We start from the raw sequence: 20,279 nt of genomic DNA on the forward strand, positions 1-20,279 counted from the left end.
AGGGCCTGAATGACGGGATTAAAAGTCCACTAGTATTTTAGACTGGGCTCAACTCTGAATGCTCTCCTTCACCATGTCCCCATCAGGAGCCTGTGACGCGATGGGAGGGCCTGAATGACTGACTCACGTGCTCTCTCACACAGTTCTGACTCACCCGGTCCACGTGCTCACTCACAGGATGTTTTCAGGCTTCTGAGACTGTCCCTGTCACCATGCCATTCCCTTGTTGTCCACTAGTATTTTAGAGGTAGTTTAGAGCACTGGCGATGTCCTGCACCACTCACCCGGTAACTGGCCTCCCCTGCTCCATTCTGAAGTGTTGTCCTACCACATAACTGGCCTCCTGCTCACTGAAGTGTTGTCTATGTGGGTCAACACTGACCCTGCAGGAGGAGAGAGGGAGGGATGGAGAGGTTGATATGGAGAAAAAAAAAACAATGTCAACTTTTAATGAAGACACTGCCTCAAGTTGCTGCATTTCAGAGACTCCAGGGGGAGAAGATGTGAGACTATTGACCTTGATATATGCACAGGAGACACTGCCTCAAGCGGTCGCATCTTCTGATATAAAACTGACTGACCATAAGTCCAAAACTGCGTGAATTTGACCCATCATTTCTTACGGATGGGAGAGGTTGACCCATCATTTCCTACGGATGGGAGAGGTTGACCCATCATTTTCTTACAGATGGGAGAGGTTGACCCATCATTTTCTTACGGATGGGAGAGGTTGACCCATCATTTTCTTACGGATGGGAGAGGTTGACCCATCATTTTCTTACGGATGATGACCCATCATTTTCTTACGGATGGGAGAGGTTGACCCATCATTTTCTTACGGATGGGAGAGGTTGACCCATCATTTTCTTACGGATGGGAGAGGTTGACCCATCATTTTCTTACGATGGGAGAGAGTTGACCCATCATTTTCTTACGGATGGGAGAGGTTGACCCATCATTTTCTTACGGATGGGAGAGGTTGACCCATCATTTTCTTACGGATGGGAGAGGTTGACCCATCATTTTCTTACGGATGGGAGAGGTTGACCCATCATTTTCTTACGGATGGGAGAGGTTGACCCATCATTTTCTTACGGATGGGAGAGGTTGACCCATCATTTTCTTACGGATGGGAGAGGTTGACCCATCATTTTCTTACGGATGGGAGAGGTTGACCCATCATTTTCTTACGGATGGGAGAGGTTGACCCATCATTTTCTTACGGATGGGAGAGGTTGACCCATCATTTTCTTACGGATGGGAGAGGTTGACCCATCATTTTCTTACGGATGGGAGAGGTTGACCCATCATTTTCTTACGGATGGGAGAGGTTGACCCATCATTTTCTTACGGATGGGAGAGGTTGACCCATCATTTTCTTACGGATGGGAGAGGTTGACCCATCATTTTCTTACGGATGGGAGAGGTTGACCCATCATTTTCTTACGGATGGGAGAGGTTGACCCATCATTTTCTTACGGATGGGAGAGGTTGACCCATCATTTTCTTACGGATGGGAGAGGTTGACCCATCATTTTCTTACGGATGGTTGACCCATCATTTTCTTACGGATGGGAGAGGTTGACCCATCATTTTCTTACGGATTTCATTTTACGGATGGGAGAGGTTGACCCATCATTTTCTTACGGATGGGAGAGGTTGACCCATCATTTTCTTACGGATGGGAGAGGTTGACCCATCATTTTCTTACGGATGGGAGAGGTTGACCCATCATTTTCTTACGGATGGGAGAGGTTGACCCATCATTTTCTTACGGATGGGAGGGTTGACCCATCATTTTCTTACGGATGGGAGAGGTTGACCCATCATTTTCTTACGGATGGGAGAGGTTGACCCATCATTTTCTTACGGATGGGAGAGGTTGACCCATCATTTTCTTACGGATGGGAGAGGTTGACCCATCATTTTCTACGGATGGGAGAGGTTGACCCATCATTTTCTACGGATGGGAGAGGTTGACCCATCATTTTCTTACGGATGGGAGAGGTTGACCCATCATTTTCTTACGGATGGGAGAGGTTGACCCATCATTTTCTTACGGATGGGAGAGGTTGACCCATCATTTTCTTACGGATGGGAGAGGTTGACCCATCATTTTCTTACGGATGGGAGAGGTTGACCCATCATTTTCTTACGGATGGGAGAGGTTGACCCATCATTTTCTACAAATGGGAGAGGTTGACCCATCATTTTCTACAAATGGGAGAGTGAACCATCATTTTCTACGGATGGGAGAGGTTGAACCATCATTTTCTATGGATGCGAGAGTGAACCATCATTTTCTACGGATGGGAGAGGTTGAACCATCATTTTCTACGGATGGGAGAGTGAACCATCATTTTCTACGGATGGGAGAGTTTGAACCATCATTTTGGGAGAGTTTGCAATTAAGATTGATATCCACTAACCTCCTCTTAGTTTCTCAAAAACCAAGTAGAATTTGTCTTCTTCCTCAAAGAACTCGACCAGCTCCAGAATGTTTCTGTGAACAAGAGAGAAATGGTTACAAACAGTGTGAAGGTAATGCCTATATCTATACAGTAGTGAATCACAGCGGTCCATATTCCTGCTCTGTGTCCCCCCCAGTGAGCCTGCTGTACCCCCCAGTGAGCCTGCTGTGCCCCCCCCAGTGAGCCTGCTGTGCCCCCCCCAGTGAGCCTGCTGTACCCCCCAGTGAGCCTGCTGTGCCCCCCAGTGAGCCTGCTGTATCCCCCCAGTGAGCCTGCTGTACCCCCCAGTGAGCCTGCTGTGCCCCCCAGTGAGCCTGCTGTGAGCCCCCCCCCAGTGAGCCTGCTGTACCCCCCAGTGAGCCTGCTGTACCCCCCAGTGAGCCTGCTGTACCCCCCCAGTGAGCCTGCCCCCCAGTGAGCCTGCTGTGCTGTACCCCCCAGTGAGCCTGCTGTACCCCCACAGTGAGCCTGCTGTGAGCCCCCCCCCCAGTGAGCCTGCTGTACCCCCCCCAGTGAGCCTGCTGTACCCCCCCAGTGAGCCTGCTGTACCCCCCAGTGAGCCTGCTGTACCTCCCCAGTGAGCCTGCTGTACCCCCACAGTGAGCCTGCTGTAGTGAGCCTGCTGTACCCCCCAGTGAGCCTGCTGTACCTGTGTGTGTGTCCCCCCCCCCAGTGAGCCTGCTGTAAGGCTGCTGTACCTCCCCAGTGTGTGCCCCCCCAGTGAGCCTGCTGTACCCCCCAGTGAGCCTGCTGTACCTATGTGTGTCCCCAGTAAGGCTGCTGTACCTGTGTCCCCCCCCCCCAGTGAGCCTGCTGTACCCCCCCAGTAAGGCCGCTGTACCTGTGTCCCTGGCACTGATAGAGCATCTCCACTTCCCTGAAGACTCTGCTCCGACTGAGACCCGCACGCTTCTCGACGATCTAGACAATCAACAAGATTGAACGATGTGTTACTCATTTTCATATTAGAGAATAATTGGCTCTAATTGAAGGAATGAGCCAAGCAGAGCCATCCTACTGTGTCTAGAACGTTGATCGGTGCAGGGTTCTCCCCAAAGGAATGCCAGCATCAAATGTATAGATATGTCACACTCCCATTCTTGAATTGCCCTCATACCTATGGGCCCTGTTCTACTGACCATTGAAAAATTAAATACTAGGAAAATTACAGGAAAAACTAAAATATTACAATATTAATTCAATAAATCTGTTTGCTACTTCATTGATCACTTAAGGCTCAGGCAGAAAATGGCAGCTCCACTGGTTACAGAGGTTGAAATACATCCTCAGTCCTCCGGGCCGACCCTTGACTGACTCATGAGCACCACCTTGTTAACGATGAATGGGGCCAACAGTCCCAGAGCAGTCTGACTCCACATCTATCAGAGGAAGACATGGTGGCCTTTCCTGACCAGCTACTGAGGCAGCTGCAGGGAGCCTAGTGGTTAGAGGGGGGGGCAGGGAGCCTAGTGGTTAGAGGGGGGGGGCAGGGAGCCTAGTGGTTAGAGGGGGGCAGGGAGCCTAGTGGTTAGAGGGGGGGGGGCAGGGAGCCTAGTGGTTAGAGGGGGGGGAGCAGGGAGCCTAGTGGTTAGAGGGGGGGGACAGGGAGCCTAGTGGTTAGAGGGGGGCAGGGAGCCTAGTGGTTAGAGGGGGGCAGGGAGCCTAGTGGTTAGAGGGGGGGACAGGGAGCCTAGTGGTTAGAGGGGGGGTGGTTAGGGGGCCTAGTGGTTAGGGGGGGGGCAGGGGCCTAGTGGTTAGAGGGGGGGCAGGGAGCCTAGTGGTTAGAGGGGGGGCAGGGAGCCTAGTGGTTAGAGGGGGGCAGGGAGCCTAGTGGTTAGAGGGGGGCAGGGAGCCTAGTGGTTAGAGGGGGGGCAGGGAGCCTAGTGGTTAGAGGGGGGGGGGGGCTGGGAGCCTAGTGGTTAGAGGGGGGGCTGGGAGCCTAGTGGTTAGAGGGGGGCAGGGAGCCTAGTGGTTAGAGGGGGGGGGCAGGGAGCCTAGTGGTTAGAGGGGGGCAGGGAGCCTAGTGGTTAGAGGGGGGGCAGGGAGCCTAGTGGTTAGAGGGGGGCAGGGAGCCCAGTGGTTAGAGGGGGGGGGCAGAGAGCCTAGTGGTTAGAGGGGGGTGGGGCGGAGAGCCCAGTGGTTAGAGGGGGGGGGGAGCCCAGTGGTTAGAGGGGGGGGGCAGAGAGCCTAGTGGTTCGAGGGGGGGGAGGGTGGTTAGAGGGGGGCCTGGGAGTGGGTTAGAGGGGGGGGCAGGGAGCCTAGTGGTTAGAGGGGGGTGCAGGAAACTGAGGGCCAAGAATGTTTTAAACAATGTTGCAAATGTGCTAGGGCTTCGGGCCTGACCATCGATGTTATAAATGTTTCTAGTTCATTGCAGACAGGCCGTGCGCAGCCAATGTGATTTAAAGGACATTTATTTTCTTCAAGATCATTTTCACCTGCAGGCTGTAATGATTATTGCATCATGATTGCAAGGTGTCCCAACATCTTCTCCAACTGTACCGTTATCTGGTTATAATGTCCATTCTAGAATGCCCTTCTAACCAATCACAAACGAGAATGCAACAATGCTGTGGTGTAATATAAATTAAATACTACACGAAAATGTGGTTACGAAAAACATACCTGGCACACAGAACGGGAGAAATGGCCAGATGAATTGGCATTCCACATGAGGAAAAGTTGCAGACTTCTCATGTAGCCTATTAACGGCCTGAGTGACCTGCCGGCTGCCAGTGGGGGGGGGGGTTTCTATTGTGGGCTGAAAGGGTTGTCAGGAAGTAGTGCAGACAGCAGTCCACTGCTCGCTCACACAAGCACACCGCATCAGGGGCCTGAGTCAGCAGCGGGCTGAAACTCATTTGTTGCCTAACCATGCACTCCATATGCTCCTGCTTCTAATCCATTTTCCAATTGAATCAACAAATAATTACAAACACCAAGTTACTAGTGGGCCACACTTAGGCCAACAGACGCAGTCAGCTGATCTCTTCCAGTCAGACAGTCCCTGGAGACAAGGTTACCATGGAGCCTTCCCTTTCTTCAAACTACCAGCCATCTGCCTGAGGAAACAGAATGACAGCAGGAGCTAACTAACAAAAGCTGCAATTACTTGTTCAAAACAGTAACACAAGTCTTGATACAGAGAAGTACGTCACAAATGGGGAGACCGGTAGCCTGGTCGGTAGCCTGGCCGGTAGCCTGGCCGGTAGGAGCATCGGGCCCAGTAACCGCAAGGTTGCTCCCGCACCTCTGATTCAGAGGGGTTGGGTTAAATGCGGGAATACGCATTCAGTTGTACAACTGACTCGTTATCCCTCTTTCTCAAATGTACAATACAAAATAGTAAGGCTGTCCCCGACTAAAACAATCTGGGTCAACCAAGCGTAGTCTGTTCTTTCGGCCAATCAATTAGTCAATATTAAGTGTATTTTGTACATATATAGACACACCCCGTGTCTGAATAAAATCAACTATAATTAGGCTTCTTCGCCTGATGCTTTAATTAAAAATCAAGACAAAATGACTCAAGAGGGAGCCAGAGATCAATATAGCTGCTGTTGCTGGCCTTGGCAGATTCTGCCATGATGTTCCTGACGTTGCCAATAACAGGCTACACCAGCGGTCTACAACCTTCTCCATTTGAAGTGCCAAGTTATCAGTTACCATTTCCACTGATCTGCAAGCCAGTTATGATTTTCATGTGCACATTTTTGTGGAATAGTTTTATTTAATTCATAAAGTCTTCATAGCTCAAAAATCAATGTCATGTGTTGAATCAAAATGTTATCTAAATAATGATACAAATCTAAAAGATAACTTATATAGGCAATATGTAAAAATAGCCGACATAAATCCAACAATAAGGTCCTCCTTAGTGGTGCAGAGGTCTAAGGCACTGCATCACAGTGGAAGAGGCATCACTACAGACCCGGGTTTGATCCCGGGCTGTAGCACAACCGGCCGTGATCGGAATTCCCATAGGGCGGTGTAAAAATTGGCTCAGCGTCGTCCGGGTTTGAGGACTGTTTGTCCAAGGGGTGGCTTTAATTGGCTCATCGCGCTCTAGCGACTCCTTGTGTCGGGTCGGGCTCCTGCAGGCTGACCCAGGTTGCCAGTTGAACTGTGTTTCATCTGACACGTTGGTTCCGGGTTAGGTGGGCGTAGTTTAGTGGGTTCATGTTTCGAGGATGCATGACTCAACCTTCACCTCCCAAGCCCGTTAAGGAGTTGCAGCAATGAGACCATATCGAAATTGGGGAGAAGGAGGTAAAATACAACAAGTTATAAAAATATATATAAAAAGATTGCAGCCCGCAGGTAGAAAATACCCGGATAAAAATAAATATCACATTGGCAATGCATGGCCTGTCTGCAAGGAACTTGAAACATTTGGGTCTGGCCTGAAGCTTGCTAGCAAACCGGCATTAAAAATATTCTGGGCCCTCAGCATTCCCACGACAGAGACACGGCTATAGGCTATTTGAGCAAAGATAAGGATAAGAATTAAACAGGAAGGTCTATTTTATGACATTTCCACTGGATCAGAGAATTAACATTTTTCACTTTTCATGCTGAATGGCTATGGAAAGGGAGACCGCTAGAAAGATTTTTCTAATAGGCTACGTTGAGGAAATGTTGTCATTCTCAATGGATGTAAAAAAAAAACTAAACAGTTTGTTTACTAGCTTTTTGAGGCGAAGAAGTGACTTTGAGACGCACCACATGAATGAATGGAAACACAAGAAGGGATTTAGTCCCCATAGCAGGTGAACCAGACAGTTAGGACCTACAGAATGGAAACACATGAAGGGATTTAGTCCCCATAGCAGGTGAACCAGACAGGTAGGACCTACAGAATGGAAACACATGAAGGGATTTAGTCCCCATAGCAGGTGAACCAGACAGGTAGGACCTACAGAATGGAAACGCATGAAGGGATTTAGTCCCCATAGCAGGTGAACCAGACAGGTAGGACCTACAGAATGGAAACACATGAAGGGATTTAGTCCCCATAGCAGGTGAACCAGACAGGTAGGACCTACAGAATGGAAACACATGAAGGGATTTAGTCCCCATAGCAGGTGAACCAGACAGGTAGGACCTACAGAATGGAAACACATGAAGGGATTTAGTCCCCATAGCAGGTGAACCAGACAGGTAGGACCTACAGAATGGAAACACATGAAGGGATTTAGTCCCCATAGCAGGTGAACCAGACAGGTAGGACCTACAGAATGGAAACACATGAAGGGATTTAGTCCCCATAGCAGGTGAACCAGACAGGTAGGACCTACAGAATGGAAACACATGAAGGGATTTAGTCCCCATAGCAGGAGACAACATTTGAAAAGATGGATACATTATCAAGTTTTAAACCCACTAAGGTCGATGTCCTCATCGCCACAGAAATTGAATAAGCACAATTTTAAATATCCCCATAAAAATCAGTCAGTTTAAGCTGGTGATTGGTTTGTTTCTCCACTGACTGGCTCTCCATCCATCACGTGCCGATGTCGCACTTCCGCAGCGGAAGCTTGAGCGGTGTTTATCAGACCAAAATCATCTGGTTTTATTTTACCTATGAAGAAATGTTTTTTCTCTCTGGAGGACAAGTCAGGGATGTGATCTGAACTTGTTGTTGAACTGCTTTAGTAGAGGACATTTCATAATAGCAGAGAAACTGCCAGAGGGAGTCAGTCGGTTGAATCAACTTATGTAACCCTACCAGCAGCAGCCTGCATGAGGACAAAGGCCTGTTTCAAATTCCCTGGCCCAGTAAGAGACATGCAGAACATGGCAAGATCCCAAATAGCACTCTATTCCCTACATAGTGCACTACTTCTGACCAGAGCCCTATGGAAGCCTATTCCCTACTTCTGACCACAGCCCTATGGAAGCCTATTCCCTACTTCTGACCAGAGCCCTATGGAAGCCTATTCCCTACTTCTGACCACAGCCCTATGGAAGCCTATTCCCTACTTCTGACCACAGCCCTATATCCCTGGCTCCCCGATCCTCTCAACACCACCCCTCCCCGATCCTCTCAACACCACCCCTCCCCGATCCTCTCAACACCACCCCTCCCCGATCCTCTCAACACCACCCCTCCCCGATCCTCTCAACATCACCCCTCAAAGTTGCTCTCAACACCACCCCTCAAAGTTGCTCTCAACACCACCCCTCCCCGTTGCTCTCAACACCACCCCTCCCTGGATCCCTGTTCCTCCCTCTCTGCAGGTTGTACATTCTGTTCCATGTCATTGGAGGCCTTGACAGCGAATGGGAAGGGATGAAAAAGGAGAAAATGATCACCCACCCTTGGCTGTGATTGGCTGAAAGACAAAGCCTGAGGTTCAGAACAATAACAAGAGGAAGTTTGTGCTGAGTTAGCAGTTGCTGCAGGACAACGGACTATAGCAACAACACTACTGGAGGGATTAATAACACACTGGCTACAGGGCACACCACGCAGTGATGACCACATCTCACAGCTACCATTTAAATAAAACACAGGCTACAGGGCACACCACGCAGTGATGACCACATCTCACAGCTACCATTTAAATAAAACACTGGCTACAGGGCACACCACGCAGTGATGACCACATCTCACAGCTACCATTTAAATAACACACTGGCTACAGGGCACACCACGCAGTGATGACCACATCTCACAGCTACCATTTAAATAACACACTGGCTCCACACCACGCAGTGATGACCACATCTCACAGCTACCATTTAAATAACACACTGGCTACAGGGCACACCACGCAGTGATGACCACATCTCCAGCTACCATTTAAATAAAACACTGGCTACAGGGCACACCACGCAGTGATGACCACATCTCACAGCTACCATTTAAATAACACACTGGCTACAGGGCACACCACGCAGTGATGACCACATCTCACAGCTACCATTTAAATAACACACTGGCTACAGAGCACACCACGCAGTGATGACCACATCTCACAGCTACCATTTAAATAACACACTGGCTACAGAGCACACCACGCAGTGATGACCACATCTCACAGCTACCATTTAAATAACACACTGGCTACAGGGCACACCACGCAGTGATGACCACATCTCACAGCTACCATTTAAATAACACACTGGCTACAGAGCACACCACGCAGTGATGACCACATCTCACAGCTACCATTTAAATAACACACTGGCTACAGAGCACACCACGCACATCTCACAGCTACCATTTAAATAACACACTGGCTACAGAGCACACCACGCAGTGATGACCACATCTCACAGCTACTATTTAAATAACACACTGGCTACAGAGCACACCACGCAGTGATGACCACATCTCACAGCTACCATTTAAATAACACACTGGCTACAGAGCACACCACGCACATCTCACAGCTACCATTTAAATAACACACTGGCTACAGGGCACACCACGCAGTGATGACCACATCTCACAGCTACCATTTAAATAAAACACTGGCTACAGGGCACACCACGCAGTGATGACCACATCTCACAGCTACCATTTAAATAACACACTGGCTACAGGGCACACCACGCAGTGATGACCACATCTCACAGCTACCATTTAAATAACACACTGGCTACAGGGCACACCACGCAGTGATGACCACATCTCACAGCTACCATTTAAATAACACACTGGCTACAGGGCACACCACGCAGTGATGACCACATCTCACAGCTACCATTTAAATAACACACTGGCTACAGGGCACACCACGCAGTGATGACCACATCTCACAGCTACCATTTAAATAACACACTGGCTACAGGGCACACCACGCCACATCTCACAGCTACCATTTAAATAACACACTGGCTACAGGGCACACCACGCAGTGATGACCACATCTCACAGCTACCATTTAAATAACACACTGGCTACAGGGCACACCACACAGTGATGACCACATCTCACAGCTACCATTTAAATAACACACTGGCTACAGAGCACACCACACAGTGATGACCACATCTCACAGCTACCATTTAAATAACACACTGGCTACAGAGCACACCACACAGTGATGACCACATCTCACAGCTACCATTTAAATAACACACTGGCTACAGAGCACACCACACAGCTACCACAAAAAACATACGTAAACACTTCGAATCTGCACCGAGTCTTCCCACACGGCCTAGATATTCCCCAACAGTCCGAATGAAGGGAAGTTGTGTATTGTGTACATGTTTGATGAAACACAGGGAGTATCTAGAGTTGCAGAGCGGGCGAGGCAGAGAGCGGGCGAGGCAGAGAGCGGGCGAGGCAGAGAGCGGGCGAGGCAGAGAGCGGGCGAGGCAGAGAGCGGGCGAGGCAGAGAGCGGGCGAGGCAGAGAGCGGGCGAGGCAGAGAGCGGGCGAGGCAGAGAGCGGGCGAGGCAGAGAGCGGGCGAGGCAGAGAGCGGAGAACAGTACCTTGACAGCATATTCCTTCTGGGTGATGAGGTTGACGCAGGTCTGGACGACAGCATAGGCCCCCTCGCCCAGCACCTCCGTCTGCAGAACGTATACATCTGATGACAGAATATTAACATGCCATCAAAATACAGGAGCGTCACTATGTACAGTGCATTTGGAACGTATTCAGACCCCTTGCAAACTTTGTTACGTTACAGCCTTATTCAAAAATGATATATTTTTTACCACCTCACCAATCCACACACAATAGCCCATAATGATTCATGTTAATTTATTAAAAATACAAACCCTTATTTAAATAAGTATTCAGACCCTTTGCTATGAGACTATAAATTGAGCTCAGGACCTTTTGAACCGTTCGTCCGACTTTCGGCGCGACCTGAACGCGCTTTTGGATTTGTTGACCAAACGCCCTAACAAAAGAAGATATTTGGACAAAACTGATGGACATTATCGAACAAATCAAACATTTATGGTGGAACTGGGATTCCTGGGAGTGCATTCTGATGAAGATAATCAAAGGTAAGTGAATATTTAAAATGCTATTTCTGAGTAATGTTGACTACCCAACATAGAGGGTATCTTTTTGGGTGCTTTGTTGTCTAAAGGCTTTACTCAGATTATTGCATGGTTTGCTTTCTCTGTAAAGTTTTTTTGAAATCTGACAGCGGTTGCATTAAGAAGTTTATCTAAAGTTCCATGTATAATAGTCGTATCTTTATCAATGTCAATTATGAGTATTTCTGTAAGTTGACGTGGCTCTCCGCACAATCACTGCATGTTTTAGAACTACCTAATGTAACGCGCCAATGTACACTCAGATTTTTTTATATAAATATGAACTTTATCAAACAAAACATACATGTATTGTGTAACATGAGTGTCATCTGATGAAGATCATCAAGTCAGTGATTCATTTTCTATTTCTGCTTTTTGTGAGTCCTCTCTGGCTGGAAAAATGGCTGTGTTTTTCTCTGCGTTGGTGGTAAACCAGGCAATCGTTCGTGGTGCTTTCGCTGTAAATCCTTGTTGAGATTAGACACTGTGGCTGGATTAACGAGAATTTTATCTTTAAAATGGTGTCAAATACTTGTATGTTTGAGGAATTTTAATTAGGAGATTTTTGTTGTTTTGAATTTGGCGCCCTGCACTTTCACTGGCTGTTGCGGGGGTCCGCAAGCAGAACGGTGTTCCGCCAGCCCTAGACAGGTTTAGGTCATTTTTCTTAGCTGCATTGTTGGTTAAGGGCTTGTTTTCAGCAATTCACTGTAAGGTCTACCAACACCTGTTGTATTCAGCATTTCGCGGCCTTGGTCAGAGCTTTTCGCATCGGCCTCGCGACCTTCGTCAATAGCTTTTGTAAAAAGAAATATAAATAATTTTCTATTGACTTGCCTTGGAATCGTCCTGTGAAGCTGTCGGTGGCCCTGCATCTCTTCTTCTTCTTGGTCCTCTTCTTGGCATCTGGGATGTTAATCGGCTGGCTGGCTGGCATGTCTAAGGAGGGAGGAGGATAGGAGATGAGGGACATTGTGCAAATGGGGGGACAGTTGATGGCATTCATCCAGAGTCACAGGCCAGCTGTTTGAGTGTCTTCAGAAGAAAGCGGGAGAGAGAGGACAGAATGGAGATGTCACAACAACCATCCTGGGTACAGAACGGGAGGATGGTCACTAAGTGGGTCGTTGCAGCAGTTCCAGGATCGAAAAGAAACTGCACACTGCTCTCAGATCAGCTTTTCTCCATCCCCGCCCAACGCCATCCCCGCCCACAGCCTACCGCCATCCCCGCCCACAGCCTACCGCCATCCCCGCCCCCATCTACCGCCATCCCCGCCCACAGCCTACGGCTATCCCCGCCCACAGCCTACGGCCATCCCCGCCTACTGTCATCTCGTTTTACATCAATTGTGCGGCGATATGACAACTTTGTATTTGTAGGCAACTTTGTTCTGAAGTAATCGTTGGTCACAGAGACAGACTTCTAATGACCGACTACGCTGTTCTACGAGTGGTATGAGGCAGGCGTTAGATTACAAGCCTTTTCAAGTGCAATGTTAATAACAATGTTTTTGGGAATCAAGGCAGACTAACGATGAATTCAGCCTTAAGATGGTTTTGGGAAAGCGGGCCCGGGGAGAGTTGTGACGGTAGTTCTGTTATCAGGCAGATGAAAGCAGCAGAGGTAGGATATGATATGCCAGCGTCACCCATCTAATCAGGACTGAACTTTGACTGACAGACATAGTGATGATATCCTCATAGCAAGGTTACTATGAGTCAGATGGCCCGTGTGTGTGTGTGTGTGTGTGCGTGTGCGTGCGTGAAAATCAAATCAGAAACAGTAAATCCCAAATCAAAAGGGACTTTGATGCCAGGAACTTACCAGGTCTTGGGGGACAATCTAAATGTAAGTTTGACTCGTGGAGACTGGAGTCTGTTTTGGTATAATCTTCAGAATTGAACGGGCTTTGGACCTAAGGGAGGAACAGAACAGAAACAGACCAGGCTTTGAGTTTGACACAGCCTAGAGGAGAGTCATTCACATCACAAGGCCATTTGAAGCAGCAAGAATGAATATTCATTGATCCACGGGCCAAGACACCAATTTAGTCCAAACCAACTCTTCAGACCCTGGCTGACCTCCAGGTTAAAGTGAACATATCCTTCTCCTGAAGCCTGGGCCATATTTAGGTTGTCATAGCCAAGAGTGGCCTGTAGAAGACGCAGAGGTGTCATTAAGAGCAATAGAGCTCTATGACAAAACATTAAACCAATATTAGACCTCTGATTAATTTATTGAAAAGGGCATTTGATAGCAACAGGGGGGTATATTCCAATGACCAACCTACCTGCTAAATGGTTCTGTGACGGGGGGGGGGTATGGTCCAATGACTAACCTACCTGATAAATGGTTCTGTGACAGGGGGGTATGGTCCAATGACTAACCTACCTGATAAATGGTTCTGTGACAGGGGGGGGTGTGGTCCAATGACTAACCTACCTGATAAATGGTTCTGTGACAGGGGGGGGGGGGTGTGGTCCAATGACTAACCTACCTGATAAATGGTTCTGTGACAGGGGGGGTGTGGTCCAATGACTAACCTACCTGATAAATGGTTCTGTGACAGGGGGTATGGTCCAATGACTAACCTACCTGATAAATGGTTCTGTGACAGGGGGGGTGTGGTCCAATGACTAACCTACCTGATAAATGGTTCTGTGACAGGGGGGTGTGGTCCAATGACTAACCTACCTGATAAATGGTTCTGTGACAGAGGGGGGGTGTGGTCCAATGACTAACCTACCTGATAACAGGGGGGTGGTCCAATGACTAACCTACCTGATAAATGGTTCTGTGACAGGGGGGGGTGGTCCAATGACTAGCCTACCTGATAAATGGTTCTGTGACAGGGGGGTGTGGTCCAATGACTAACCTACCTGATAAATGGTTCTGTGACAGGGGGTGTGGTCCAATGACTAACCTACCTGATAAATGGTTCTGTGACAGGGGGGTATGGTCCAATGACTAACCTACCTGCTAAATGGTTCTGTGACAGGGGGGTGTGGTCCAATGACTAACCTACCTGATAAATGGTTCTGTGATGGGGGGGGGTATGGTCCAATGACTAACCTACCTGATAAATGGTTCTGTGATGGGGGGGGGGTGTGGTCCAATGACTAACCTACCTGATAAATGGTTCTGTGACAGGGGGGGGTGTGGTCCAATGACTAACCTACCTGATAAATGGTTCTGTGACGGGGGGTATGGTCCAATGACTAACCTACCTGATAAATGGTTCTGTGACAGGGGGGGTGTGGTCCAATGACTAACCTACCTGATAAATGGTTCTGTGATGGGGGGGGGTATGGTCCAATGACTAACCTACCTGATAAATGGTTCTGTGACAGGGGGGGGGGTCCAATGACTAACCTACCTGATAAATGGTTCTGTGACAGGGGGGTGGTCCAATGACTAACCTACCTGATAAATGGTTCTGTGATGGGGGGGGGTGGTCCAATGACTAACCTACCTGATAAATGGTTCTGTGACAGGGGGGTGGGGTGGGGGGTCCAATGACTAACCTACCTGATAACAGGGGGGGGGGGGGGGGGGGGTGGTCCAATGACCAACCTACCTGATAAATGGTTCTGTGACAGGGGGGGGGGTGGTCCAATGACTAACCTACCTGCTAAATGGTTCTGTGACAGGGGGGTGGTCCAATGACTAACCTACCTGATAAATGGCTCTGTGACAGGGGGGGGGGTATGGTCCAATGACTAACCTACCTGCTAAATGGTTCTGTGATGGGGGGTATGGTCCAATGACTAACCTACCTGATAAATGGTTCTGTGACAGGGGGGGGGGGGTGTGGTCCAATGACTAACCTACCTGATAAATGGTTCTGTGACAGGGGGGGGTATGGTCCAATGACTAACCTACCTGATAAATGGTTCTGTGATGGGGGGGGGGGGGTATGGTCCAATGACTAACCTACCTGATAAATGGTTCTGTGACAGGGGGGGGGTGGTCCAATGACTAACCTACCTGATAAATGGTTCTGTGACAGGGGGGGGGTGGTCCAATGACTAACCTACCTGATAAATGGTTCTGTGATGGGGGGGGGGTATGGTCCAATGACTAACCTACCTGAAATGATTCTGTGACAGGGGGGGGGGGGGGGGTGGTCCAATGACTAACCTACCTGATAAATGGTTCTGTGACAGGGGGGGGGGTGGGGTGGGGGGTCCAATGACTAACCTACCTGATAACAGGGGGGGGGGGGTATGGTCCAATGACTAACCTAATACCTTTGTCAGAAAGCATAAATTCTTAATCTAACAGTTATTGTTAGCAGTCAAGAGGAAACTGACCGAACGACTCAAGCTCCCAGCTTGGACTTTCGCTGTGAGGGCTGAAATGCCCATGCATTGACTTTTGTTTGCTCTGCAGTGCCTTCACAAGGTATTCACCCCCCTTGACTTTTACAGCTTTATTCTAAAATAGATTTGTTTTTCCCTAATCAATCTACACAAAACTCCATAATAACAAAGCAAAAACCGATTTAGACATTTTTGTCAAATTACAAACACAACTGAAAAAAAAAAATCTGTATTCAGACTCTTCACTCAGTTCTTTGTTGAAGCACCTTTGGCAGCGATTACAGACTCAAGTCTTATTGGGTATGACGCTACAAGCTTGGCACACCTGTATCTGGGCAGTTTCTCCCATTCTTCTCTGCAGATCCTCTCAAGCTCTGCCAGGTTGGATGGGGAGCGTCGCTGCACAGCTATTTTCAGCTCTCTCCAGAGATGTTAAAGTCCGGGCTCTGGCTGGGCCACTCAGAGACATTCAGAGACGTGTCCCATAGCCACGCCTGCGTGGTCTTGGCTTTGTGCTTTGGGTTGTAACAAAATGTCAAGTGGTCTGAAAACCCTTTCTGGAGGCCACGGTACATGTTGAGGAGGATGCTCTTCACGAGGCCACAGTACATGTTGAGGGGGTTGCTCTTCACGAGGCCACAGTACATGTTGAGGGGGATGCTCTTCACGAGGCCACAGTACATGTTGAGGGGGATGCTCTTCACGAGGCCACAGTACATGTTGAGGGGGATGCTCTTCACGAGGCCACAGTACATGTTGAGGGGGATGCTCTTCACGAGGCCACAGTACATGTTGAGGGGGATGCTCTTCACGAGGCCACAGTACATGTTGAGGGGGATGCTCTTCACGAGGCCACAGTACATGTTGAGGGGGATGCTCTTCACGAGGCCACAGTACATGTTGAGGAGGATGCTCTCTGAGCACAGAAATCCGATATCCTCTTGATACTACCCATCCCGGGTCTGGGAGCGTTGTCATTAACTGACACTAACTAGCATAACGCAACGGACATTGACATTACTAGAAAATATTCCTATTCATGAAATCACAAGTGAAATATATTGAAACACAGCTTAGCCTTTTGTTAATCACCCTGTCATTTCAGATTTTGAAAATGTGCTTTACAGCCAACGCAAGACAAGCATGTGTAAGATTATTGATAGACTAGCATAGCATTATGTCTAACTAGCATGTGTAAGTTTATTGATAGACTAGCATAGCATTATGCCTAGCGAGCAGCAGGCACCCTGGTCACAAAAAAAGCAATCAAATTAAATCGTTTACCTTTGAGCTTCGGATGTTTTCACTCACGAGACTCCCAGTTAGATAGCAAATGTTCCTTTTTCCAAAAATAGTCCAAATTAGCTCCATAATATCGACAGAAACATTTCAAACGTTGTTTATAATCAATCCTCAAGGTATTTTTCAAATATCTATTCGATAATATATCAACTGGGACTGGTGGCTTCTTAGTAGGATAGAGAGAAACAATGTCCGCATTTGTCCTTTACGCACAAAACAATGATAGACTTCAGCTGACCACTGACGCAATGTTGACGTTCAGGCTCATTTTTCAAAATAAAAGCCTAAAACTATGTATTGTGACACTAGACACATTAGGGAAGCCATAGAAAAAAGAATCTGGTTGATATCCCTTTCACTGCTCAATAGGGATGCACAGGAATGCAGAGGTTTCTAAATAAGAGTCACTTCCTGATTGGATTCTTCTCAGGCTTTCACCTGCAATATCAGTTCTGTTATACTCACAGACAATATTTTTACAGTTTTGGAAACTTTAGAGTGTTTTCTAACCTAAGCTGTCTATTATATGCATATTCTTGCATCATGTCCTGACAAAATAGCCCGTTTACTTTGGACGTTATTTTTCGAAAAATGAAAATAGTGCCCCCTAGATTCAAGAGGATATACTGAGGCAGGTCATTTAGATTGTAAACTACATGAAAACACATCCACTGCGCGCCTGCTTGCAAAACTATGTGGCCATATGGGATCAGAGCATGACCATATTCCATTTCACACAGAGGCTTGGTGGTTATCGACGAGGAGACTTCACAATAGATGTTTTTAAAGAAATATATTTTTAAAACTTGCTCGACTTTCTGTGTAATGAAAAGAGAGTGTCCCCTTGCCTATGTAACAGGGATATTTGGGGACCTGAACAAACACAACGCAGGGGAAATACAAAACCATTCTACAGATGAGTGACCGAATCAGTGAATTCAGAGGATAAAATTCTTATAGGAGAGACTCTTTCAAAAGCAAACCACGCCTCCTTCCCTCGGCTGTGCACGTTTATAACAGAAAACAACGTCGGTACGTGTCCCACACCAGTGATGACTGCTCACCTCCAAGGCTTGGAAGAGCACTTTAGGACCAACTTCCCAATCCGTTTGACTGTGATCCTGACTCGGTTGACATCCCTGTAAGTAAAATCTAACAGCTGGTGGAGCTGTGATGAGACCGAATGCATTTAAGACTACTGTCAACCCCAGAGGACAAACAAGCTCCAACTGGGAATATACTTTTTGTCATCCAACTCGGAAACTAAGGTCTCATTCTGACCTGAAGATCACTGACACCATGATTTGACCTTGTATTTTTTTAATGTTTTTCAATTGCCTGCCATAGCCCCAAATATAAAAGTAAACATGGGTTGTTATTACAATAAAAAAATTACATAGTTGGGGTCACAAGAACTTTCAGATATGAAAATGGTGGGGCAAAACAAATTGGAACCCCTGCCTAATACCCTGTCTCATTAAGTAATTTGTTAAATCAGAGGTCTAATATTGGGCTCGGGAAAACGAGAGACACCACAGTTACACTTCTGCTCTCTCCCCAGGAAAGTATACATACCTAGCTGTCACTGACTGAAATAGCATTTTCTTGGATACCGACTGGGCTAAAATTAACAAAGACGTGCAATGACTGAGCAACATCCGTTCACAATAATGCGATGCATGTTCCTCCAGCCTTTGAATCAGGTCGGTTCTTCAATACTTTTATTCAATTAAGAAACACATTTGGATAACGACTTTTAGAAGCAGTAATTACAAACAAAAACAGTAACTCACATTAAAAGAGCGGTGGAAGCCAGTGACTTCTGGAGTGTTATTCTTATTCTGAACCATTTTGGACGTCGGTCTTGGTTAATTTAGTCGATACTCTGATTTAGATTAGGTATGCACTGTCACTGTGGTCCAATGCGAGACAGAAGACACGGCAGCTAGATGTGGTCCGTTGGCAGTCTTGACATAGATGCTTGTTGGATGGTTTAAGTGCTCATTTATAAACGGGATTCCTGTGTGAGACAGTAAAACATTGGTCACTTGCTGATATAACCGAGTCAAGTGGACACGGTAGATCATTCAAATTTTACTTGAGTGTACTAACGTTACAGTTGAAATGAAACAAAAGTTAACAAACACTTGATTATTTTCAACAACAAAAATTGTGAAAGCGCATTGATAATGTCTACATTACCCAAAGAGGTATCGAGACTGAACTAGGTCTAACGTCCATTGAGCTTCCATTGTTTTTAAAAACACGTCAGGTTCGCCAACAGTAACTTTAGCTAGCTCGGCTAACCGTTAGCTCGACTACAATAGGGTTGAAGTTGACTGAACTCTTGACAACTGGAACATATTCGTCACCGTCGATAACCCAAACTTTATGTAATATAATAAAACCAGATATTTCATTTAGCTTACCCCGTTATTGTCCGTGTTAGTCCAGCCTTGACGCCGTTTCGATGCCTTTGTTGAACGGATGTTGATTATTTCGGGAAGCAGCGAACGTCTGTGAGGGCTGGCATTTTATAACCTCTGCTGATCCCCCGCCCACTCTGGTCCGGTTCATCCAATCAGCTCGCAGCAAACGCGGACCAATATAACATTAGGACACACATGATAGGATAGTTTACCGAGGAGGGCGGAGCACCATTTTTCACACGCAACTGCAATGCAACCGAGTGCAACCCAAGCTGCACGTATCTAAAGCCGAGTTTCATCCTGTTACATCCGTGGCATGTTTTCGATTAAGCTGTGGGGTCATTAGGCAATCTGATACGAGTTTCCATAAGTGGGTGCCTGTTTTCTTTTAACCTCTGCATTGTTGGAAAAGGGCTTTAGGAACACGTGCATGTCGCTTGTTTTGCTCTAGGATTATGATTTATTTTTTAATCCCTTTATTCAACGAGGCAAGTCAGTTAAGAACAAATTCTTATTTTCAATGACGGCCTAGGAACAGTGGGTTAACTGCCTGTTCAGGGGCAGAATGACAGATTTGTACCATGTCAGCTCGGGGATTTGAACTTGCAACCTTTCGGTTACTAGTCCAACACTCTAACCACTAGGCTACCCTGCCCAAAAGCTTCACAAGACTCGTCTGAAGGTCCCAGGTACCAGTTAAATTACCATGTTTTATAACCCCTCCCCCTTTCAGATATACAAAA

At 47.3% G+C, this 20,279-nt stretch overlaps 1 protein-coding gene across 1 annotated transcript; it reads right to left on the minus strand.

Annotated features, from left to right (window-relative positions):
* Positions 1-324: 324 nt before the first annotated feature.
* On the minus strand, positions 325-19,625 carry LOC135518546 (MAP kinase-interacting serine/threonine-protein kinase 2-like). Its single transcript, XM_064943719.1, has 8 exons — positions 19,537-19,625; positions 18,901-19,127; positions 13,308-13,398; positions 12,318-12,419; positions 10,920-11,017; positions 3,313-3,392; positions 2,430-2,503; positions 325-383 (listed from the first exon to the last, which is right to left on the minus strand). Exons 2-8 carry the CDS (start codon positions 18,955-18,957, stop codon positions 325-327), a joined length of 561 nt encoding a protein of 186 aa, XP_064799791.1. The 5' UTR covers positions 18,958-19,127; positions 19,537-19,625.
* Between the last annotated feature and the right edge of the window lie 654 nt (positions 19,626-20,279).

This window comes from Oncorhynchus masou, chromosome 3, assembly GCF_036934945.1.
Source record: "Oncorhynchus masou masou isolate Uvic2021 chromosome 3, UVic_Omas_1.1, whole genome shotgun sequence".
NCBI lineage: Eukaryota > Metazoa > Chordata > Actinopteri > Salmoniformes > Salmonidae > Oncorhynchus > Oncorhynchus masou.